The sequence below is a fragment of the Heteronotia binoei genome, chromosome 12, assembly GCF_032191835.1.
Source record: "Heteronotia binoei isolate CCM8104 ecotype False Entrance Well chromosome 12, APGP_CSIRO_Hbin_v1, whole genome shotgun sequence".
Taxonomy (NCBI): domain Eukaryota; kingdom Metazoa; phylum Chordata; class Lepidosauria; order Squamata; family Gekkonidae; genus Heteronotia; species Heteronotia binoei.
In genome coordinates, this window is record NC_083234.1 from 40,062,101 (window position 1) to 40,088,756 (window position 26,656).

Below are 26,656 nucleotides of genomic sequence, written 5' to 3' on the forward strand. Positions count from 1 at the left end.
CCAACTGAGAAATAGAGGCAAGCAAGAAGCAGGATGCTTGGGAAAGCAGCTACCTTTTGCAGGCATCTTTGCTTTTTTAAAATCTGCCCTGATGCTCAAATTCTAGTTACTTCAGTTTCTGCAAGCTAACTGGCCAGAGACAGCCAGATGGAGTGCTATGCTGGAAAGCAGAGGCTGACTGGCCATTAAAGTCACTGGGAAATTTTTGGTGGGCCACTGCCCTGAATGTCCATGCCCCCTTGAGCTCTTCAACCTCCCTTCCCTAGCAGTTGTTTCTCCCTCTCTGTATGTAGGGCATTTCTGTGGCAGCACCCACCAACTCTGCCTAAGTCTTGCTCCGCTAATGATGCTCAACTGTGGCAGCTACTGCATGGAATCTGAGCCAAGCAATTTGGCAAAAGGGTGGAGAAATCAGTTTTGTGTTGCACTTAAAGTGTCAGACTATGATCTGGGCAATCTGGGTTCCAATCTGCACTGTGCATGCAAGCTTGTCAGGTGTCCTTAGGCCAATCACACTGTCTCAGACTCACAGAGTTTATGTGAAGGGAATTGAGAAATGCATTCCCTGAGCTTCTTGGAGAAAGGGTGACAGACAAATGCACCAGATAGCCTGGTCAAGCCCCTGGAAACGTAGAACCCTGAAGGGAGAGATTTTTGAAGGAGGGGGATACTGAGATAAGACTTCCAGTTTGTTTACTTCCTCCCACAATTCCTAGCAGGCCTTCCCAATTTGTAACTCACCTATTGCCATAGTCGATTTTAGCTGTGACCTTCTTCTTGAGTTCTGCCAGCTCATCCTTGGGGAGGGTTCCTGAAAGTATCTGGGACCTCCATTCAATCAAGCTATAGGTCATCTGCTGCACTTGGCGAAAGAGTGTCTTCTTGTTCTCCTAACAGAGGTAGCATTGGAAGGGGGAGGGGGAAGACATGAACAGAAGACATCAAAGCCAGAATGTGCTCATAGAAATCCCAGAGTCTTCTACAGGTCTCACAGATCTCTAACCCAAAAGACCAGCAGCACTTTAAAAAACAAACAAACCCGAATCTTAGAAAAATCACTAACCAATGGTATACATTGTACATATTTCAATTTGCCATCCTTCTCCATGTCCCCAAATATCTGGCCCTTTTGAGGAAATATATGGAGAACCCTGCCCGGGAGGAGGGGGGAGGAATACTTCATTTATAGTCTGCCTTTCTCATTTACTTTTGTACATACAATGAACTGGCAAACAATAAACATACAATACAGAGAACTGGCAAGGTGTACTGCACAGTACTGTGAATCCAGGCAGAGGAGCCCTGGATTCAAAATCCCTACTCTGCCATTAACTTCAATGGGTAACCTTAGGCCACTTTAGCTCCTATCACTTAGCCTAACTTGCTCCCAAGGTTGTTGGGAGTAAGATAATAAGAAAGGAGATACATACAATTCTGAAGCTCCATGGAGAAAAGGAGCATATGAGTATTTGGACCCAGAGGGGCTATGGACCCCCTTCCCTTGTCTGCCAATCAGTCCACATTCTATACTCTATTACAACAACCTGACTGTCCTGCATCTTTTATCTGCAGTAAACCTGACCTCCACTTGAGGTGCTCAATCCCCATCACAAGATTTAGACTGCCACCATTTTGAAAGAAGCACTCCTTGTTTCTCTTGTTTTCTCCACCAGCTGTTAAAGTTAACTTTCTACTTGCTGCTGGTAATCTTGGCACCCATATTTGTGGTCCCTGGCTGCAAGCATAGGGCAAAGCATAGGAGCTTATGCTGTCACATGGCTTATGCTATTCTAAATGTGAAGGGGAGAGTCTATTTACACTATCCAAAATGGAGCTCCATCAAAGATTATCTATGGCCTGATGTTTGCCAGATCTACTAAAAATGTACTGCAGTACATTCCCAGCATATAAGAGAGTGCTTGCAGGGGCTTTTCGGCATGTGGCTTCACTCCATCACTCCATCACATACTGAAGGTTTGCCAATAAGTATCTTTTGCAAAAGTGTTTTGATGCTTCCTTTGGATTGACTTTCATTAGCTGAGAAGTTGGGTTTTAAAAAAAACCAGTAGAGCTACTGTATTATTTGTAGGATAACCCACAAATTATACTGGCTGGATTTAAGAAGGGTTAATGACTTGCCACAGTATTCCCCATTGTCAGTTCAGCTGCAGCAAAGCAGAGATGCCATGTTGTAATAATCAGAGCACAGGATTAGGACCTCAGAGACCAAAGCTGGAATTCCCATTCCGCTGTGGAAGCTCACTGGGTGATGTTGGACAATCATTCTATTGCTGTTAAACTTGTCTCAGAGCACTGCTGTCATGGGGATAAAATGGAGGAAGGAAGAATGTTGTAAGCCCCATTAAGTCCCTATTGGGGTGGGGAAAAGGGGTATAAATATGTGAATAAAGATAAATAAATAATTATAAGCTGTCTGGGAAGTTAGTCCACCTACCACACTATCACAGTTGTCTCTTAATCTAAGGGGAAAGAACACCCTGGCTGTGGCCAACTGGCACTGCTGCATGCCAGTGCAGTAATGTATGCACCAAAAGGTTGTGAGTGACTTGTCGCTGGCCTTATTTTGTTGTTCCTCTTTTTCCAGCTACAAGCAAGATGGAAGTTACAAAAGGAAGCTGACTCAAAGGAACACAAAACAGTTTTGAGATTCTAGCTCAGGAGCCTAATGGTTGGTTGTGGTGTTCATTTGAAGCATCACAGAGTTTACACTGGCAGCTTACCAGCCAGCCTTGAGTCAGTGTGGCCCTGGCGGAGAGGAAACAAAGATATGGGCCTTGTCTCTAAGGTAGCTAATCCTTGCTTTTCACATAATCCCCACTGAGAAAGGCACCCTGATGAACCGAACATTGCCAGGAAAAGATTGTTTGTGGAGTGCTAGAAAGCTTTGTCTCTGACACTATGGAAATATTTTGGCTATCAGACCAAGAAATGTTACAATAGCAAACACAACAAACTAAAAATGGGATTCACCCCTTTTGAGAAAAGGCTTGGGTGGGGAGAAAACTGGCCAATGATTCACAATGAGAGACCACAATCAATTTAGGATGGTTTACCTAGAATTCAACCGATTGCTGGGATTCTTCCATGAATGTTGGATAACGTGATCCTTGATCTGCTCAACCTCTTACATGAATCCCAGAGTAACATGACACAGATAATAGATCTTAATCGTTAAGAGATCCTTAGTATGCCCTCTTGCATGGTACATTTCATACACCTTGGTGGACCCATAGCAATTCTTTTTTTAAAATATAGGAAGGAGTTTGTGCAAGAATGCAGTCAATTTCCTGCTGGTCCAGGACAGTAATCACCAATGTGGCATCTGTAGGCAATATGGCACATGAAACACCTTCCCTGGAGCCCGCCAAATGTTTTTAGAAAGTGGGCCCACGTGTGGCTTTGGATCAGCATGCCTTCTGGAGATCTGATTGGCTATGCAGATTTTTTTTTTAATGTTGCTTTGGCAACAGCTGCTACCACAAAACAAGGATCTTTGATGTGTGATGCAAGGTAAGCTGCACATATGCAAGAAAATACTGTAAAACAATTATCTTCATTTAAAAACCATCCTGTTAAACACAGCTTCTGCCTGAAATGTTAAACAGTTACTATTGGAGTAATACATAAACTCACTTCCTAACATTTTGTGGTTGGCACTGCAGCTATGTTGTGGCTGGGCCCATCAACTGTGTCAGAATTCTAAAGATGCCTGCAGGCTCAAAAAGGTTGGGGGCTCCTGTCCTATTATACCTAGAATCTTGTGGGTATCACCTGCCCATATGTCTGGTGCAGATGTTATTCTTCTAAATTCTTGCCTGGTAATGAGACTTGGGGGGGGGGGGGGAGGGCGGGCACAGCATTATGCACTGCACTCCTGTCCTGCATGTATACTCCCCCACAACAACCTCAATCATATGAAAATTAAGATTCAAGTCTCCACTGACCAACCTGTGGTATCTGTCATGTCTGTTTTGGTACTCAAATGTGAGTTGGGCCTGGTCAGACAGTACAGGACACTACCCAAACCTCAATCCACTGGTATTACATGGAGTATAACTGTGTCATACCAATAAGGGGAAACTAGGCTAGAAACCTCTCCCCTGCATACTAGTTTCTTATGTGGATGGATGGGGAGGGGGATCAAGAGGAATATTTTTACCCTGTTAGCTCTCCAACTGCAGCATGAAATAATACAGTTGAAACAGATTTACCTTCTCAGGGAGATCTAATCTTAAAGTATCTCTCATTTATTTCCCACCTTTCCTCTATGGAGCTTATAGTCACACATGATTTTTCCTGCTTTTTGTTTATTTTCACAACAAACCTGTGAGGAAGGTTAGACTGAAAGAGACAGAATGATTGGCCTAGTATCATTCAATGAGCTTTATGATTTGGTGGATTTGAACCCATGTCTACCAGATCCCAGTCTGACATCCTAACTGTTACTCAGCATGTACTTCCCCTCTTTAGGGCTGCTATCCAAGCCTCATTCAGTCATGATTAAACACACTGCAGAACACTGAACCTATAAGATTACTTTCCCATGCCAGAGTCAGCGAACTCTTGGAAGAAGCACAACTGGTGCAAAACCCCTCCATGTTAGGCAGGAGAATTACCTAACAGCCACAGCTATACGTCATGGCCAAAGCCAGGGCAGTCATCACACTTTTACAGTGGTCTCCAAGCCAACCAGGTTCATTCCCAGAATACACTGTGTGAAAAACTGAACAGCTGGCTCCAGCGGTGCCAACAGCTTGTGAGCTTGTCTGAACCATTGCCAAGTACATTTCTCTAAATATTCCAGGTATGATGTTGCTCTCCCATAAGCAAAGGTCAAAACAACAGAAGAAGGTCACTGCTCACCACATAGAGCTGGTGCCAGATAACTGCCCATTCCCGTAGAGTTGAAGTCAGTTCCTGGACTAAAGGCAGCTCACTAGGGATTACTGTTTCGTTTTTTCTAGAAAAGAGTAGGAAAAACACAAGATAAAAAGTTACTTATTTAAAAAATAATCCCCCCTAGTTAATGTACATGCTTGATATTTAACCTGAGGCATCAAATATACAAGTATACAAAGATCACTCAACAGCAATTTTAAAAAACCCTCAGTGAAATTGGCATCTAAAAACCAATGAGTCTCAGTAAAAGACAAAACAAAACCCAGCAGAATTACAGTCTATGTCATAATGCACAATAGACATGCAATCAGTAGATAATGTTATAAAATTTGTAATTAGGTACACAGTTATTGACAGATGGTTTAAAAAGTAAGAATATCCGCTGGGAGAGCGGAAAGTGTTATATGAAGTGGACTGACTCTGAAGGAATGAGATTGAGAAAGAACTAAGGAGATGGAGATGGAGAGAGAAAGAGAGATTAAGAAACAAAAACCTTTTTAGACAGAGGTAGGGTTTTATAATTGAGATAGGTAGGGTTTTATAAAGTAAGGTAGACAGGAAAAAGGAGATATTAGTGATAAGATTAGGAAAGGTGTTTCTAGTTCCCTTTACTAAATGAAAAACAGGTCTTTCCAACCTACCCGCCATCTTGAACAGTTGCTTCTTTTAGATGAATATACGTAGATGGGAAAATACCCTGGAAGAAAAACAGGAATTTGTTTTTTAAAAGAAGTCATTGCAAGGCACATCCAGCCATTTCCATAACAAAGATAGAAGTCCAGCGACTAAGAAGCACATAGAATAATAAAATGAACACACTTTTCAAAAATCACAATGATGCTTTACAAATAAAGAGTTCCATCATCACAGAGTTAGAACTTCTTGACTCTTAAAACACATTTGCATTTGGTTAAAAGCTTCTCTAGATTGTTTCCCTCACTATAACCAAGAGCAGCATGCTGCAGTAATTCAGTTCAGACATTACACATGGTTCATACTACATGATGACAAATTATGGTTTGGTATTATGGTAGTGAACTTTGGAAATCCTTGGGCTGACTTGCTTCACGCTCCTTCTCCATCCTCTGAGGACAGGAAATCCTCCTGAACCTGGGCATCACAGGAGTGACTGCATTATTCGTTCACACACCTCAAAAAGGCTTGGCAGAATTACCAGCTCTCCAAGGTGGTCACCCGCTGCATTTCTGCATGAGTCAATACAGGAAGCTGTAAAATCAACAGAGCTCTCTTCCAAGGAAAAATACAGAAAGGATCAGGTTTCGTTGCTTTTGGAGTAAACCTTTTGGGGAATAACACATCTCTGATTTTAATAAAAGGAAATACCATTTCTCAACTATCAGTATGGGAAACAAAAAGGTATCCTTTTAGTTAAAATTATCAAAAAATCTTGTGAATTATGTAGTTCATTCCGAATGGTGATTTTCAGGACTTTTTTTCTGGAAAAAGAGGTGCCGGAACTCTCAAGAGAGAAATGACTGAGAAACACACAGGTGCCCCTCATGAACTTTTAATGTTATTTTTTTTTTGAGAATTTTGTTTCCACAAAGAGGTTCTGGAACTCCATTCCACCGTGTTCTCCTAGGAAACTGGTGATTTTGATGTACCTAGGCTCTATACCCTCAGTTCTTTTAGGTTTAACTTCGTTAATTTACAAAAATCTTTAATTTTTTATTCATAATTATATTGTTATATCGATATTATTAGACAACTAATGATACTACATGATTATATTCCATGATTTTATTTTTTTTATTTTATTCATCTGTTTTATTTATAGCCCACCTTTCTCACTGAAACTCAAATTGGACTAAATGACAAAACCAATGCGATCAAACAGCATAGGTATTAGGGTAAAAGGCCATGTACAGCTCTATATATGATAGTAAGTACCTTGAATTCAACCACATAACCAATGGAATGACTGCAGAATGGGTGTAATATGCATAATCTGGCCAGTTCCCAATAGTAACAGAGTTGCAGCTTTCCATAACAAGTGAAGTCTCTGAGTTGACTTCAAGGGCAGGACCATGTTAGTGCATCACAATAATCTAGTTTCGGTCATCTTGGCATGGATCCATGTAGCTAGACTGGCCAAGCCATCTTACAGGCTTAATGTAGATGGAAGAAAGCACTTTTTTACAGCTGTGTTAACTGGCTTCTCCAGAAACGCTTCACTGAGAAAGCAAGGATCCATTGGATCCTATCAAATATAAGAAGCCCAGACCTCAGGCTTCACAACCAGCATTACCTCCATCTGGTCAGGATTCCGTTTCAACTAATTCATTTTTAGCCACTTAACCACAGAAGACCAGCAGTGGCACAGGACCTCTACAGCATCAAATACAGAGCTGTGTGACATCAGCAAATTGATGAAAGTCTACTCCAAGACCATGAATTGTTTCTCCTGAGGGCTTTGCATATATATTGAATAGCAAGGGGGATAGGACTGAGCCTTGTGAGACGCCACATGACAAATTCCATACTGTCCAGAAGAAACCCTCTGAGTCCAATCCATAAGGATTGCCAAAGCAATATTCTCTTTTTTATTTTTCGTTTAAAACTTGTTCTGGAAGACATGACACCTGGACAGAATCTACGCATGGGGTAGAACGGGGTGACATAATCCTAAAGTGCTAGAAGAGACAGTACTGCCTCAGACTGCATATTATGGAAATGATAATTTTTTGCTTCCCTCTATTAAAAAAAATCTCTAAAGGAAGAGAATTAGATGGTGGGGAATTGTTTGAACCTGAACTTCTCTTAAGTGTACTATTTTCTACAGGAAGTGATTTTTTTCTAATGAAGGGAAATGTTTAAAAAATACTACCACCTCCTGAAAGCTGGTCCATTCCACCATCTTGGGAATTTGTGTAAAGTGTCATTAAACTGCAGCTGACTCACAGAGACCCTGTAGGGTTTTCAAGGGAAGAGACTAGCAGAGGTGCTATTGTCTTCCTCTGCATTGTGAACCTGCACTTCCTTGGACTTCCATCCAAGTAGTAACCAGGGCCGACCCTACTTAGCTTCTGAGAACTGACATGACTAGGCTAGCCAGGGCCATCCTAGTCAGGGTCTACCACCTCATTTTGGTGCACATAAGCTCACAGGTCACCAGCAACAGTCAAAATGAGTGTACTTGAACATAATGTGTGCATGGGGGGAGAGTAGGGTCACGTTCAGCCTATGAGGTTCTGTCCACACGATCTCCAGTTCCTGATGGGAGAAGATGGGCCAATCTTCCCTGGTTGGTATTGAGACTCTTCTGGGTCATGGACCTTGACAGACATCCAGACATGCCAGCCTCTGGGGCCATGTTGGATCTAGTCTACAGTATGTCACAGAAGTGAGTACACCCCTCACATTTTGTAAATATTTAAGTATATCTTTTCATGAGACAACACTGAAGAAATGACACGGCTACAATGTAAAGTAGTGAGTCTACAACTTGTATAACAGTGTAAATGTGCTGTCCCCTCAAAATTACCCAACACACAGCCATTAATGTTTAAACTACTGGCAACAAAAGTGAGTACACCCCTAAGTGATAATGTCCAAATGGGGCCCAAGTAGCTGTTTTCCCTCCCTGGTATCATGAAACTCGTTAGTGGTACAAGGTATCAGGTCTGAAGGGGGAGCAGGTTATCGCTTTCACTCCCTCATACTGGTCACTGGAAGTTCCACATGGCACCTCAAGGCAATGAACTCTCTGAGGATCTGAAAAAATGAATTGTTGCTCTAGAAAAAGATGGCCTAGGCTATAAGAAGACTGCCAAGATCCTGAAACTGAGCTGTAGCATGGTGGCAAAGACCATACAGTGGTTTAACAGGACAGGTTCCACTCAGAACAGGCCTTGCCATGGTTGACCAAAGAAGTTGAGTGCCCATGCTCTGCGTCATATCCAGAGGCTGGCTTTGGGAAACAGATGTATGAGTGCTGCCAGCACTGCTAAAGAGGTTGAAAGGGTGAGGGGTCAGCCTGTCAATGCTCAGACCATACGCCGCACGCTGCATCAAATTGGTCTGCAGGGCTGTCGTCCCAGAAGGAAGCCTCTTCTAAAGATAATGCACAAGAAAGCCCGCAAACGGTTTGCTGCAGACAAGAACACTAAGGACATGGATTTCTGGAACTATGTCCTGTGGTCCAATGACACCAAGATAAACTTATTTGGTTCAGATGGTGTCAAGCATGTGTGGCGGCAACCAGGTGAGGAGTACAAAGACAAGTGTGTCTTGCCTACAGTCAAGCATGGTGGTGGGAATGTCATGGTCTGGGGCTGCATGAGTGCTGCCAGCACTGGGGAGCTACAGTTCATTGAGGGAACCATGAATGCCCACATGTACTGTGACATACTGAAGCAGAGCTTAATCCCCTCTCTTCAGAGACTGAGCAACAGGGCAGTATTCCAACATGATAACAACCTCAAAGATTCCTCCAAAACGACCATTGCCTTGCTAAAGAAGCTGAGGGTAAAGGTGATGGACTGGCCAAACATTTCTCCAGACCTAAACCCTATTGAGCATCTGTGGGGCATCCTGAAACGGAAGATCTCTAATATCCACCAGCTACGTGACGTCATCATGGAGGAGTGGAAGAGGACTCCAATGGCAACCTGTGAAGCTCTGGTGAACTCTATGCCCAAGAAGGTTAAGGCAGTGCTGGAGAATAATGGTGGCCACACAAAATATTGACACTTTGGGCCCCTTTTGGACATTATTACTTCAGGATATATTCACTTTTGTTGCCAGCAGTTTAGACATTAATGGCTGTGTGTTGCGTAATTTTGAGGGGACAGCACATTTACACTGTTATACAAGCTGTAGACTCACTACTTTACATTGTAGCCGAGTGTCATTTCTTCAGTGTTATGACATGAAAAGATATACTTAAATATTTACAAAATGTGAGCGGGTGTACTCACTTCTGTGACATACTGTAAGCTGGCAATTTCCACAGTTCCCCTTTTCTGCTGCAGACCCCTTCTGTTCCTCATGGTCTCCTATTCCCTCAGAAGCAACATTTCCTGTTGATCAGTGGGTTGCATTGAGAGGGGAGAGGTAGGAAAGTTCCATTCCACTGATCTGGATCCAACCCCTTGGTTCACAGTGTCTGGCAAGTTGCCTTGCCTGCTGTGCTAGAAGTTTTTAAAACTGTGACTTTCATGGGTTTTATAACTAATTTTATTGTATTTTTATAATGCCTATATTGCAAGCTGCCTTGAGTTCCGGATGGATGGATGGATGGTTGGATGGATGGATGGATGGATGGATGGATGGATGGATGGATGGATGGATGGATGGATGGATGGATGGATGGATGGTTGGTTGGATGGATGGATGGATGGATGGATGGATGGATGGATGGATGGATGGATGGATGGATGGATGGATGGATAAGCTCTTCTGAAGGCTTGTAACACCATTCTGAGTTTCTATCTTCTTGGACTCCATGTTGGAAAACACTCTTTCTTAGGTCCAGTTCCTGGCATAGTCTCACCTAGTCACCAATAGGCTGCAAATCCTAAATGTGTTCTGATTTACTAAAATCATGGAACTATGTTTAGGAACTACGTGGCCTTAAGCAGATCTAGATCCCTCTGTCAGGTTTCTAGAAAGGCAACAAGGACATTTCACAATAAACAAAAAAAGATTTGGACTGGAAAGTGGCTAGGTATACAACAGCCTTCATATAACTCTGTGCACATTATATTTTGAAGGAAAGGTTTGATTTCTTCAAACAATCTCAGAAATTCTGGCCTAGGATTCTGGCCACATATGGCTGGGCATCATTTATAATCCTGATGTGGTTAAACTAATTGCTGGCTACCCATTAGCAATTCAGATGCCAACAGCATTCAAACTCCCCACTGAAAGTGCTTCCAGTAAGACAACCAATTTGTGAATTGAAGATCTGAGGAGTGCAGAAGGAATAAATCCTACAGGGACTCCAATCACTATTGAGTTATATAGCTTGCGTGCAATCATTTTCATAGATCTAGGGAGACCAAGTGGCATTTTGCTCAGAACATCAATAGCCAAGCACTCCCAAACAGCTAAATGCATTGATTATCTCACTTCAGTACAATGGTCACACTCCAAGATAGTAAATCTTACAGACTATGGCCCATTGCTCATGGGAATCCAGGGGATCCTCTCTAGCTAGTAGAACAATGCTTGAGGGAGGCTCATTGTGCTTCTTTTTTGGAGGGGAGGGGTCCCTTATAATTGTGTGCATGAAAGTAATCTGCACACTTGCCACCTGCAAAAAGAAAAACATATATAGAATCTGTGGAGGTAGAATGCACTAACAAGGAGACCATAAGAATTAAAGACTGACTATAGGAAGAACTAAACTAAACAATTCAAGAAACATCTGGCTACCTTTGAAAATGACAGCCTGTGTTGATTTCTCCCCATTCCTTTTAAACACCCAGTACACTCAGCCATTGTTTCGATGCCATTGTACTATGCATTCCCCCCCAATAGTGGTCAGTACTGCAGGGAAGGGAAACACATAGTATAATGGCATTAGGGCACACATTGATTTGTTCCAAATGTTGCAGAAGCAGAGAGGAAATTTGATTCAGCACTGCCATTTTCAGGAGCAGCCCTGTGTTTCTTCTAACAGTTTGTCCTACCTTCAGAACAACTTTTGATAGTTCAAAAAGATTGAAAGTAAACTAACCATTAGCTGCATATCCGCCCTCCCCCAATTTGAGGCAAATGGGTAATCTGAGCCACTATTTTCTTGGCCACTGCTAAAAATCAATCTAAAAGATTTTCAGTACAACCAAAATGCTAGAGCAGGGGAAATAACTGTAGTGTTTACAGTACTTAAAAAAAATCTAATTCTATACCACACAAGTTACACAACCTTGAATCCATCTGCTTGCTTTGCAGAATTCATTCTTTATTTATTTGCTTAAAATCAGAGGCCACTACAAACCAGTATCTTAGCATATCACAACATACCAATTTCAAAGAGCTATACAAATAAAATTTCAGGTTCAAAAGGCAAGTCTCAAAAAGACAAGCTGTAACAAGGAAAAGCAGCAGCACTTCACAAAGTTGTCAGCTCATAAGAGGTGGTCACCATGACAAGGCAACACAGCTGACAGTACACACAGTCTTCTGTTTCTGGCTATCGCCAGCAAGCAATCCTGTTTTATATGGTATGCTTTTGTCAAACTGAGTCAACTAGCAAGTAGCAAATTTTATCAGGGTCTCTGAAGTATGAGAGACAAATAAGACCCAATAGAAAATCTCACCCTGCACAAAGCACACTATAGAAACAAAGGAATCAATCGGGTCTTCAGTTACACTTTGGCCATGTATATACACCATTAGTCTACCAGAATTCTATTATCTCTGCTGCACAGATATGCCGTTGACATGAATTTTAAAATGCCATTGCATAAATCCTTTCTAAAATAGTGGAATAAAAGAAACTACTGTTAACTGGATTGGGCTCCAACTTAATGACAATACCATTGCAGCCAAGGAACAAAATAATGAATGCTTTGTAAAACAACCACACCCAGTGGAGAGCTCTTGCCACTGACTCTTGTCTTCAAGCCTTCATCTTCAATCCTAGAGAATCAGGATTGCAGACACAGTTTATCTACGGCTCTTTCACAATTTAGCAAGAAGGCATTTCACTGCTTAACCTATGAATTTCAGACTGTCTTTTCCACTGCATATTGAATCTGTTCTACTGAATAAATTTAAAATAAATTACACAGAATAAATTCTGTTTATCTGGAAGCAGTCTGACAAGCTATGCAGGAGACTGAGAGTCTACCCACTAACCAATGCAAATCTTGTTTTGTTTCCTTTTTGCTGGCTTTCTAAATTCAAGCCAATTGTTTGCAGTCATAGGGGCTAGAAGCTTGCTTTTTTAACAACAAAATGCTGAAATTATAACCTCCTGGTTCCTGGGATTCTCAATAGATTCACTTCCTCACCTATTCCATGTCATGCTTCTGAAGTGTAATTGCAAAACTGCAAAAACTGCACAATCCAAGAAATATGTATTTTTAATACCATCACAAAGTTCAGTGACATTTTGGAAAGAGTGGAGAGGATTATAGTGAAATAAAGATGTGGAAAATGAGACAGAAAATACTGCCGAAAATCACAAGACAGCCTAAGGAGATGAGGTTTAATATAAACACACTATTAGGGAGGAAAATGTAATACCATACCTTTTTGGCCTTATTTCGAAGAGTATATCCTCTGTACCAACCTGTAAAGGAAGGGGACACAATGTATGATTCTTCCTAGTCCAAAATCAAAACTGTGTTAAAGTGATTTTATACACCCAAAACAAAGACATTGTTGGGTGGGAAGTCAGCAGCAAATGACTGCTGATCAGAAACTACAGATATCATAATCCAGTAGTTAAAAGGACCAAGATACAAGATTGCTCAGTTAAATTAAAATGTCACTGTTAACCACTTGTGTGATTAGAATGGATCACAGGACTGTTCACAAAACAATCAACTGATTTCAAAAGGCAAGCAAAAGGCTGGAAGAGATAGTGCTAAATAGAAAAATACACTGAAGAATCTGTTGCTTTTTAAAAAATCGTTTAAAATAAAACACACTGAAAGGTTTTGGAGTACATATAGAAATTTCTTTTACTATGAAAAAAAATGTTTGCCATAATCAATATTAAATATCAATGTAGTCAACTGAGCAGTTGAAAGGAAACAGAAGTAAAATTCCTTAAAGAATTCCCCCAGACTGCCCATGGGGCAGGCATAACATGGTCACAAAATACCCACAGTCAATATGGTAAAATGTCATCAAGAAATATATCCGTCTCATGTCACACACAAAAATCCTAGGGAAGGAGATAATAATCATCCATAGGGTCTCCAGATAGGGGACCTTTAGGAAAAATACATTCCAGGCTATCAGGCCATGATATATGCCTGGGTGGGAAAAACAAGCTAGAGCTATAGTTCAGCCAATCTATGGACAGATAATACGCACAAACATAAGAACATAGGAGCAGACATGTTGGATCGGATCAATGGTCCATCCAGCTCAACTCTCTGTTACACAGTGGCAACCCCCCCCCAGGTGCTATCAGGAGGTCTACTAGTGGGGCCAGGTCGCTAGAAGCCCTCCCACTGTTGCCCCCACCCCCCGCAAGCACCATGCTTTATTTAGGAGCAGAATTCTAGTTCTTATGGCTGTAATAATCACCTTTACAATACAAACACAGTAGTTCATGGTCCCAGAAGCAAGAGGGAAACTGAGGTTTGGCATCCAGCTTCAGTGCTCTGAATGGCTTGTTACCAAAGTCTAGCAGCAAATGATATGAACTATGCAGCTGAATGGCAGTTAAGCAGATTTATATAATGTTACTCAAAAAGAAGGTGAAGAATTTGTCTTTTCTTCATACAGTAATATCAAGTAAACTCACAGTGCTAGCAAATTATTGTCTATTAAATAGTATATAATTCTTTACAGTTTCATAAACACCTCAATATTTTACACAACAGCTTTTTGATAACAGCAGTGTAACAGACACTTAACAATGGTTACAATAATTTTCCAAAAGAGCTATGATGATGCTATATGAGCATGTGACTTCAATACGGTTCAATATACCCCACAGGGTGTCTGTTGTGGGGAGGGGAAGGGAAAGGAGATTGTAAACCCCTCTGAGACTCTGAGTGAAGGGCAGGGTATAAATCCAGTCTCCTCCTCCTCTTCCTCTTCTTCAGGCAGAGGTCTTTCAAATCACCTGATCCTTGAATTGGAGATGCTGAGGACTGAACCTGGGACCTTCTGCATATCAAGCAGGTGTTCTACCACCAATAAGCCATGGCCTCTTCCCACCAATTAATTAATGTATCAGCTTCTCTGTACAAACATTTATGGGTGGGCATACAGTTTGCCCACTATAGATAATAAACTAATGGGGCGGAAATTTTCTGGTAACTCCAACCCCCCCTTTTTGTATATTGGAATAATTATAGAGTCAAGCCAAGAGTCAGGGATGGAGCCATGCAGATCGATAAAAGAGAACAATTTTGCAAGGGGCAAGAGCTACCAATCGGCAAACTTTGTGAATACCTCAGCGGGAAGGCCATCAGGGCCAGGTGCTTTACCCACTTTTAAATCCTTCAATAACTCACTGATTTCCTCTAGAGTTACTGGAGGCCAGACCGGCATATCAGTAACTGAGAGGTTTGCTAAGATAGGAGGGGATACACATGGAGCAGCAAAAATGTTAGAGAAGTAATCAACCCATGTTTGCTCAGAGATATTTGGGTCAGTAACAGAATTGTTTTTTAGATTACCTGAAATGATTCTCCAGAAAGCCTTATTATCGTTAGATTTTATCGAGTGGTAAAGTTGGTCCCATTTATTCTGAAAGAAAACTTTCTTTTTGGATGTAGTAAGCTCCAGGTAGGCTGTCTTGTAAGCAATGTAGGCCTTAATTTTTGATTGGTCTTTGGAGTGACAAGCCTTTTTAAAATGAGCTCTCAATTCCTGTTTCCAAGCTAAACAATCTGTATCGAACCAGCTGGAGAAACTAGACCTAGACAAGATCACAGGTTTAGCTTTGGCACTACAATAATCAATTAATAATGAGAATCCAGAAAGGATTGAATCGTCTGAATTGGAATTTATGATTGAATCCCTTAATCTGCGTAGCGCTTCAGAGCCAAAGAGGGAAGAAAACTCCCTTTCTAGGGCCGGGGACCACTTGATTTTTTTTAGAACATTCTCAGGGGCCTTCACGGATTGGGAAGATGATACCATATTAACCTCCAGATCCAATCTTAGGGATAGAGTTAGGGGCAGGTGGTCACTTTCTGTGCGCGGATCGATGTAAAAGTTATCAATAGATGACAGAAGGTTGGGTGAACCCACACAAAAATCCTTGGTAGAGCCAGTTTGGTGTAGTGGTTAAGTGTGCGGAATCTTATCTAGGAGAACCGGGTTTGATTCCCCACTCCTCCACTTGCACCTGCTGGAATGGCCTTGGGTCAGCCATAGCTCTGGCAGAGGTTGTCCTTGAAAGGGCAGCTGCTGTGAGAGCCCTCTCCAGCCCCACCCACCTCACAGGGTGTCTGTTGTGGGGGAGGAAGGTAAAGGAGATTGTGAGCCGCTCTGAGACTCTTCGGAGTGGAGGGCGGGATATAAATCCAATATCTTCTTCTTCTTCTTGGTCTGCTCTGCATCAATATTGTCTGCAGTATCAATTTCTAAAAGGAGCAAAGAATGTTACAGATTTTATCACATACACAACAAGCTTCCATTCAAATGCCCATTTGAGGTGTGGGGCTAAGAAACTGTTTTGCTCAATGAGTCCCTGTTTATTGTGGTGTGCTGGTAATTACGGCCAACAGACCCTTATATTTGCTCTCCAGCTTCCTTAGGTCTTTATGCTTTTTGTGGCAAAATGCCCAATTATCTATCTGACCTAACCACTCCAAGTCATCGCAGGGCATTTATGTTGGCTAGACTAAACGCGTTTCCCTCCAAAGTTTTACAAGGGAGATATCAGCGAGTCCCTTTAGCCGACAGACTTTGCTCCTGTGGAGCAAATACCCCTGACTCAATCCAGCATATATTGCTTGATTGTTCTTTATACCATAATCTCCGTAAAGATTTATTTGGCAAGCTTTCTTTTTCTCCAGATTTGTCTATTCTGCCACCCTGTTATTATTTATTGAGTGATACTGAGGGGGTGGTTAGTGAGGCTGTGGCAAAATTTCTGGCTGACATCCTCAAATTTAATTCTGACCATGTTTGAATGCATCTGTAAGCTCGGTTTTATTTTGATTTTATCTCCAATGTTTAAATTTTTATATTCTGTGTATTTTTATCTGAATCTTTTATGCCATTAAAGGTTTGGTATGGTATGGTATGGGTGGGCAATGGAATATTTCTGGTTATGGAACATCCCCTATTTGTCTATGTTATAATCAAGACAAAACCTTTATACTCTGCAGTTTGGTGTAGTGGTTAAGTGTGCGGACTCTTACCTGGAAGAACTAGGTTTGATTCCCCACTCCTCCACTTGTACCTACTGGAATGGCCTTGGGTCAGCCATAGCTCTGGCAGAGATTGTCCTTGAAAGGGCAGCTGCTGTGAGTCCTCTCAGCCCCACCCACCTCACAGGGTGGCCGTTGTGGGGGAGGAAGATAAAGGATATTGTGAGCCACTCTGAGTGGAGGGCAGAATATAAATTCAATGTCTTCTTCATTATTAAATTTTTATATAGTTAGCATATTAGTTACAAAAGGTTGTCAGGTCCTCAGCACCCCAAAAACCAGGAATCATGAAGCAAAGCTTAATGTTGCCACAGAGTAAGCCCTGGGGATATCACATTGAATAGTAGTACTAATAATAGTTGCTCCCCCCACAGGGAATTGTACTACAATGTAGCTGTAGATTTATGTGGTTTTGAAGGAATTTAGTTCAGCTTATTGGTGCCAGTGTATTGCTTATTGTGCCAGCAGGCATACAAAGAAACCATGAAATGTGCAAGGCTAGCTGAGAGTCCTGAGAATGAGTTCCAAAACCTGTATCTTAGGGGCCAGTGCCTGCAACCCAACAACACCATAATAAATTTATCCCAGAAGATACTCAAAGAGTCATACAAAAGTGTGTTAATAAGACCAAAATAGAAAGTGTAGTTACAAGAATCAGCAACATCAATAATAGCAGTTGAATAATAATAATATGATATTGGATTTATATCCCACCCTCCACTCCGAATCTCAGAGCGGCTCACAATCTCCTTTATCTTTATAAGAGAAGTTATAAGAGATATCTTTATAAGAGAAGCAACAGAACACTTCAGCATGAGGCAGTCATGAAGTTTTAAACAAAATGAATGCATAGGAATCACAATACAATTTGATCAAAGGCCCTATCAAAGAAAGTCTTTCTCTTAAGAGTCTAGAATTTAACAGGCCAGGTATCAGAAAATCTCAATGGAGATGGCATTCTACACTCAAGGCACTATCACAGAAAAGGCCATGTTTTCGTGCCAACTCCTTATTTCAAGATGATAAAAGGAGGGCATACAAAGCTAGGCCTCTAATGTTGAACTGACTTGCCTAGCAGACTCATCTATGAGTAGATGGAAATTGTGGCCAGCATACTTTAAGGACCACCTACTCCCATATAGACCTACCCAACTATTATGGTAATCTTTGAAGGCCCTGCTTCAGATGCCCTTGCCATCTGAGACTAGATACATGGCCCTGAGAAAAAGCCTTCTCAGTCAAGGCCCCCAAACTATGGAAGTCCCTCCCTAGAAAGATTCATTCTTAACTATATATTAATAAGACTGAAATGCCTCCCACATTTTTGCCACCTAGTCTGCAAGAACACTGGGCAGCTAAAGGACATTAAGGAAAATGAACTGAAGCACAGTAGTCTTGAGCACCATCCCTTACAGAAATGAGTGGTGTATCTGCAGCATTGATGTTGAGACTGCCATGAATATACACTGCTGAAAAACAGATGAGATTTAGTCTCAGAAGCCAAGGAATAAACTGCGCCAAGTCAGCCCTTTAATAAATACTGCAGAGCAGCAGTTGAAAAACACACACAGTCTTCAAGTAACTATTACTCAATATAAAAGGTCCTTCAAATTCCAAAAGCCCAAGAGTAAATTGTTAGGATGCGGGGGCGGGGGACAAGCAGGCTTTTTAAAATCACGTTAAGTAGACAAAAAGTAGGTAAAAGTGCTCAGCATGTTTTCAAAGCAAAGTTAATGTTGCACATTCCTATTATATCTATGGTTTTCCTTTATATCACCCCAACAGAATTGTTTCCCTCTATTAGTAATTTTGACATTCAGACATAAACTGTCTACTCCAGCTCTGCACTACGAATTTTTATTAGCAGAAAGGAAATTGGTTTTCCTTCAAGAGCCCAGACGAATACTAACATTGTCCTATTTGTGTATTTAAATTTATAGCTCAAGTCACTCTCAGGGTAAGAAACAGGGAGAGAGGCCACAGCTCAGCGGCTGAGGATCTGCTTTGCATGCAGAAGGTCCCAGGTTCAGTCCCCGGCATCTCCAATTATAAGACTCTTGGGTTAACAAGCTAGAAAGTCCCAAGATTTGGAGAGTAACTCCCCATCCAAGCAGACAGTACTGAGCTACAGGAACCAATGCTTATTGGTATGTTCAACAATAGATGAGTAGAGGGAACTGAAATACATCCCACTAGTGTGTATGAAAATGCAACAGGATTCAGTTTATCTGCCTAGCTCATAAACATTTATACTAGCTTAACTGAAAAAATCTTGCAATTCTACTGAAAACTATTAAAGATCAGATTCCATAATTGCAGGGCAAGGTAGAATGAGAAATACACTTTTACTGCTGAAGTTTGTAGTAGGGGAAAGCATAGGGTTGCCAAGTCCAATTCAAGAAATATCTGGGGACTTTGGGGGTGGAGCCAGGAGACATTGGGGGTAGAGCCAGGAACAAGGGTGTGACAAGCATAACTGAACTCCAAGGGAGTTCTGGCCATCACATTTAAAGGGACAACACACCTTTTTAAATGTCTTCCTTCCATAGGAAATAAGAAGGATAGGGACACCTTCTTTTGGGGCTCATAGAATTGAACCCCCTGGTCCAATCATTTTGAAACTTGGGGTGTACTTTGGGGAGAGGCACTAGATATTATACTGAAAATCTGGTGCCTCTACCTCAAAAAACAGCTCCCCCAGTGTTCCCAAAACCTCCAGATCAATTTCCCATTATACCCTATGAGAATCGATCTCCACATAGGGAATAATGAAGTGCTCAGCAGACATTCCCCCCTCCCCGTTTCTGGCGACTCTGAAGCGAGGGATTGGCCTCTCTACTCATGAGTTGCTGCCAACTTCTTCAAAGTAACACGGACACCCCATCCCAAGAGGAAGCCTTTCAATTGGAGACTGAAGCCTCCCGAGATGGAAATGCACATGGTCCTCTGGGGGTGGGGCTTCCCCCCGCCGGCCAGCTGACTGGGGGCAGGAAGGAACCTGGGAAAGCGGAAGAACCCCCAGTGGGACCTGGGGATTGGCAAGCCTAGGAAAGCACCACTGGGAATTTTCTCAAGGCATTTCTGCCAGAGAGGAAAAATGGACACTAAAGGCATGCAAAGGATGCAAATGTAAATAAAATGGCTAAGGATGCTGTCTATGGAGCATGCAACCTTAAAAGCTGACCTATCAGCCAATAAATCCAAAATCCAGGCTGGCTCCAGTTTTGGAGGACTGCAGACCACATGGTCTCTGGTGCTCCTTTACTTAGCATGCCTCCATTTTGGACTCACATACAAACACTCACCTGAAGCAGGCAAAGTGAAGCAAACACTGGCAAAGTACAAAAAAGCATGAAAGAGTTATGCCTTGATCCTGCATCCTCACCCTGAATCTCCTAGCATGAAATGGAAGATCATTCCAGAGGCCCATGCAATACTGTGGGGACATCTGGGAACACTCTCACTCCTGGTGGAAGCAGGTGGGCCAAATGGTTCTAGTCAACATCAGGCCCTCCACTGGGCCATGGGCCTCAGCAGAATCCCTACCACACTGAGCCTTGACACACATTCTTTCTCCACTCAGTTCAATTGTCACCTCTGCCATGAACTTGATAGGTGGCCACAGATGCAATAACACTATATTTTCCTACTACTATATTTTCCACACTCCTTCAAAGCACTACTTAAAAAATGACAGTTTTACTAGGGTTATCCTGTTGGCTGTGGAAACAGAGATATAACTGAGGAGTGGATGTAATACATTACAAGAGAGTGCTGCCAAAACCCATAGCATTTCCCCCCATTGCCTTAGCTTGCTGGTTGGTTTTTTAAAAATGTGCATTTCCCAGCTTTTCAGATAACACTTTGCTTTGTCTCCTTCTCCCCCACTTGCAAGGTCAGCTAATACTTTGGCCCCTTTTGCATATTTAAAAGCTGTCTCTTGCAAACACTCTCCCCCCCCCCCTTCTCTGTAAATATCCCCATCAGCAACATAATCTCATTTGACACTGAGGCTCCAACTAGATGTTTCCAGCATCAAGGTCACCACAAAGGGAAAAGGAACCGGCTGCCTTACCAAACTGCTATGCAACCAGCTGTTTTTGCTCACTGGAAATGCCTAAAGGGAGTTTTGTGCTGGGTTGTCATGCTTGCCAGCGCTGCTGCTAGCAGAACTGAATGCCCAAGTCCTAACCTTCACTTACAAGCTGGAAAGGACTCCAATAACTGAGATATTATTATTTTTTCTTCCCAGCACATACATCAGGGGTTAAAACACACTAAAACCTGCAAGGTCTGTGACTGGATCCTCCCCAGATTTTTAAAAACGGTAATATCAGCCTCATTGGGAAAAGGGTAGGGGACTCAATTTGAGGGTGGTAGAGAAGGGAGATTAATCCTGTATGCCATTTTGTTGGATCAATACTTTGACAACAACCCATTTATTTTCTTTTAGTCTAATTACAGTAAGGGCACAAGCAGTGGTTTCAAGCAAAACCAAATTGGGGGAGAGGGTTAAATCCCCCACCTCCATGCAACCTCAGTCTGAACTGGGTAAAGTCCCCTCTAAACTGAGTTAGTGTGAGCTAGTTCACTTTTAGCTCAAGAAAAATGGCACCAGAGCAAACTAATTTATGCAGTAGCTCACCACTTTAATGTCAGTAGCTCATGAAGTAGAATTGATGCTCACAAGTCTCCACAGCTTAGAGGGAGTATGGTCTCCATACAGTTTTGTTTTTAACATTCCAAAATCATTAGGAGAAGCAAATCCTGAATTTCCCAGCACCTTGCCTCTTATGACCCTCTGACTCAATGCTCTTCCCACTCAAAAGCAGTTGACCTCAAATGCCTCGGGTTAGCTCTGCATGATTTGGAAACGTTACACAGCCCTTTTAAAGAGGCTACTACTTGTATCAAATACTTTGTAAGTTACACAGAGAAGACACAAAATAAATAGCATAAAGCCTTCACTGTTATTATGTGTTTTTATTGAATTATTTCATATACATTTTTTTGCATATTTATTTCATATATACTTTATTTTCAATGCTATTTTTCAACTAAGAAGTCTCTTATCTGTTCATTTCTGGCAGAAGGATTTAATTTAATTTAATTTTTAGATTTATATCCCACCCTATTCTGCAAGCGAGCTCAGGGAGGCTTACAAAAATAAAACAACAGTGTTAAAATAGTATCATAAAAACAGACATTACAAAACAGGAGCAGCACAGTAAACAAACCTAACAAACATAGGTGGTAAACAGCATGCGGCTGATGGCTAACAGCATAACATAACACCATAACAGTGAAATGCTGGGGGAAGTGATAACTTTCAAAGGACACCCGCTGGATTAATTAAAAGCTTGGTGGAAGAGCTCCATCTTACAGGACCTGCAAAACCTGGATAAGTCCTGCAGGGCCCGGATCTCCAGTGGGAGCTCATTCCATCAGGTAGGGGCCTGGACAAAAAAGCCCCTGGCCCTAATTGAAGCCAGCTGGGCATTGTTAGGACCAGGGACTATGATAAGCTGTTGAGCAGCAGACCTCAGAGCCCAGGAGGGTTCATAAGGGGAGAGGTGGTCCCAAAGATTCAACATCATGCCACCAATTTAAACCTACAACGTGTCATGTAAAAGACTATGACATACTGGCATGTCTAAATTCCAACATACGCTGTTCATGGAGCAATCCAAAATGGTTCTTAATCAAAAGAAGGTCTTCAGTAACTTACCCCATCTTTGTATTCTCCATTAATTGGGCTGTCAGACCCTCTCTGATATCAGGACAGCTATGCCTAATAGCCCAGATTAGCCCAATCTTATCAGAGCTTGGAAGCCAAGCAGGGTTGATACATAGATAGGAGATCATCAAGGAAGACCAGGGGACAAATACAGAGGAATACAGAGGAAGAATGCAGAATACAGAGGAAGGCAATGGCATGTTCCATTTCTTGCCCTGGCAACCCCATGAAACAGAATCTCATGGGTTTGCTGACAGCACACTTTACTTACTTATGCCAGTGGTAGCAAGAGGCCATTATTCCCTTGCCAACACAAAGTCTACCAGGACATCAGTCAATGAATGAAGCAATGAGAAAACATAGATGCACAAAAGGGGAGATACAGGAGACCATAAAGAAGGAAGATAGACAGAACTCTGGGAATGTCATTTTGATGGGTCCTTTGCAAATTCCCACCATCCAAATATCAGTCTTGTCCACAAAGGAAGTTATATCACCTCAGCTATACTTACAAGTCATCTCACCCAGACATTACACTAGAAGTCAGAAAGCATACAAAACAGATACAATTTCGAACACTGTTCAGTTAACTGGACTTAGTCAAGATTCTGTCAGTGCTTACTTCTTTCAAATGTGCTGCTGTACAAGGACAAGATAATATATGGGCACAAATTCTTAAATATCTGGAGTGAGCAAAAAGTTCATTAAGTTCTGGTCCTTTACTTTTTATGTCTTAGAAAACACTAAGTCTGCACAGAATTATATGCCATTTGTTGTTATTCACTGATTGTACCTTACTTTTTTATCATGAACCACACTCAAATAAATGCATGAATTACATAAGCTAATTTCACAATGTGTGAAGAAAACAGTTCAACAGACAACACAGATTTGGTCTACAGAGTTCACTGCCACAAGATATGGTGAATTGGTCCATCAATCATTTTTAGACAGTATAACTAAATGGAACCTCCCTGATTGGAAATAGCATACTAGTTGGAGAATACCAGACGGTAAAGGTTAAAAATTGAACAGAATTATTGACCACACGTTTTTCTTCCCAAAAATATCTGGCCACTGTGAGAAACAGGATGTTGGATGGCATGGACCGCTGGTCAGATCCTGTACTATTCCTCTTAAGTCCTAGCATGCACATATCAAGACAAATCTGGCTGGTCTGGATCCTACTGTTCTCTCTTTGGACAACCCTGCCGCCCATTTTTACAAATACTCAGGTTCAAACAAAGTGTTCCTTTAAAAAAACAACAGTCAGATCTGAGATCCAGACCTGACATTGTCACCTCAGTCAGATGGTTGCTGCAGGGAATATTTAAAGCACCATAGGAGACCAATTAGGGTTGCCAAGTCCAATTTAAGAAATATCTGGGGACTTTGGGGGTGGAGCCAGGAGACATTAGGGGTGGAGCCAAGATCAAGGCTGTGACAAGCATAATTGAACTCCAAAGGGAGTTCTGGCCATCACATTTAAAGGGACGGCATACCTTTTCAATGCCCTCCTTCCATAGGAAATAATGAAGGATAGGGGCACCTTCTTTTGGGGCTCATAGAATTGGACCCCCTGGTCCAATCTTTTTGAAACTTGGGGGGTATTTTGGGGAGAGGCACTAGATGCTATACTGAAAATTTTGTGCCTCTACCTCAAGCCCTCCCAGAGCCCCAGATACCCGCGGATCAATTCTCTATTATTTTCTATGGGAATAAATCTCCCTATGGAATAAGAGTTTCCAGCAGACATTTCCCTCCCTCCGCTTTCTGACGACCCTGAAGCGGGGGGGAGGGCCTCCAAACCGGGGGATCCCCTGTCCCCACCTGGGGATTGGCAACCCTAAGACCAATTCAGATTGGAACATTGGTACACAGAACGGCTGCAGCTTCTTCCCTTAACATACTCCGAGTCCTGACTTGAAACAGCCCTGGGGTGGCTTTCAGTGTTCATTCCCTGCAGTTGTGGTCTGGCCCGGTGGGGTTTTTTTCCCCTAAGAATCTTACTCCTCTCTTTCTAGGGAAGGAGTGTCAAACTCATTTGTTACAAGGCCCGGATTTGACACAAATGGGTCTGTGGAGCTGAGCCATAAAAGGCAATGCCAGGTAGCAGAGATATAAACTTTATACAGGATACAAATAAACACAGAGACCTTAATGGAAAATCCATTCTGTGTTTTCCTTGTAGCTTTGCAAACCTAGAAGCCAGCAAAGACAAGGCAGAAGGAGCTGGGAACCTCATTGGCAGCCTCTGAGTTTCAAAGAGTAAGGACAGGAGGGGGAAGAGGGGGAAGAAAAGAGCCCTGCAGGCCTGACGGAAGCCCTGGGTGGGCTGGGTGTGGCCCACGGGCTGGGAGTTTGACAACCCTGTCTAGGGTATCTAAAAGTTCTCAGACTCCACTTTTTAAGAAGCAGTAAAAGAACCAAGAATTTGAACTGCAGACCCTGAAATCAAAGTTTGACACTGTACATCCACTTACCTTCATGCATCTCCAGAATGTGAACAGTGTCACCAACCTGCAAAGACAATTCCACATCCTGGGCAGCATCGTAGTTATAGATTGCTAGGAGGGAAAAAGAAACCAAGAGTGAACAAGTGAGGTGGAACAAAAGCAGAATGAAAAAAAAGGACTGATTAGGGTAGAGAGGTAAAGGATTTCATTCCATTAAGCATCCAGAGGTTTCTCAGACTTTCTACAATTTTTGTACTTTTTTTTTGTAATGAGTTAGGTTGTGGAAAGGATTAGCCATCCTTTCAGAGTTGCTCCCATTCAGACTATAAATTGAACTTATTTGAAGACATTGCCATGCCATAGGATTTATTACTTAATTTTTAAAGGGCCTTCAAAAACATACAAAAAGCAATTCTAAAGATGGGGAGCAGGAGATGGATTCAGCTACCAGTCCAATCATGAAGCTTACCAGCTCAGTCATGAAGTTTACAGAGTAAAGTTGGGGTAAAACTGGGGTAGTTCAAATCCCATTTCTACCACAGACTCAATACTAAGGTGGTCAAGAAGTCCAAGAAGTATAACTTTAGGCTGCACATAGGGGCTCATATGATTGAATATTTAAGCATTTCCACCCATCATTACCGAAAGGCATTCAAGACAGCTTACAATTTTTTTTTTAATTTCAAACTGCATTTCAAATCTCTAATTTATAATTTCAAGATGGAGAGGATCCCAATTGATAAAAACTCTTCTCACTCTTAGAGTCATGATAGGTGAAACACTGGCAGAACTGTTACTAATATCAGCTTCAAAGTGTAGCTGGGGGATTTCAGTCTTGAATTTCCCAGCATCTCTTCTGTTCCGACCTTGTAACCCCATTGCCTATTTTATATGTGCAGGGAAGTTTGTGTTAATTCATCATTTGAGCCTCCACTTATAACCCCAAACAGGATTTCAACAAGAATCTGACCTCAGTTCTCCCTCTAAAGTGATAATACCCACCATCCCACAAGATGAAAAATAATCAAGGAAATTCCTTTAAAAGAAAGGATGCTCCATTAATGGATAGTTTACAATAACAAGAAAGAAATTCACAAAGCAGAACAAAATCTCCAGACACCCAGTAACATTCGGAAGGCATTCATGTAAAACATGGCTCTTTGGAAATTCACTATATCCACAAGTATCATAGTGTATTGCTTCCTGGCTTGGAGCCAATGCAAACACAATGACTGCGGTTTGCCACACCGGAAATAATATACTCCAAGTTTCCTTTTAAATAGCAAGACTGGCAATACATACAAGTGGACAACTTGGAGATAGGTTTCTGACCATTTTGAAAAACAGGCACTGGGTAAACAGCTAGCTGTGCAAGTTCTCCTCTACTCCTTCTGGAGTCTGTAAAGATATCAAATCAACAGCGCAATCCTAAACAGAGTACCACTCAACCATTGCTTAGTACTGTACTGCAGGTTCCCTCCAAATCCACATGGCAGGCCATGTTT

The 26,656-nt window shown here is 41.9% G+C and overlaps 1 protein-coding gene across 3 annotated transcripts in view; it reads right to left on the reverse strand.

The window, feature by feature from the left end:
• The window catches only part of DOCK5 (dedicator of cytokinesis 5), a 181,436-nt gene that overhangs the window by 119,389 nt on the left and 35,391 nt on the right, over positions 1 to 26,656 (reverse strand). For all 3 annotated transcript variants that reach the window (XM_060250561.1, XM_060250563.1, XM_060250564.1), the window contains exons 2-6: positions 25,179 to 25,262; positions 13,143 to 13,183; positions 5,562 to 5,617; positions 4,885 to 4,981; positions 742 to 890 (exon numbers count right to left, since the gene is read on the reverse strand). In XM_060250561.1, the coding sequence (XP_060106544.1) occupies positions 742 to 890; positions 4,885 to 4,981; positions 5,562 to 5,617; positions 13,143 to 13,183; positions 25,179 to 25,262 (427 nt within the window). The remainder of the gene's footprint in view (positions 1 to 741; positions 891 to 4,884; positions 4,982 to 5,561; positions 5,618 to 13,142; positions 13,184 to 25,178; positions 25,263 to 26,656) is intronic.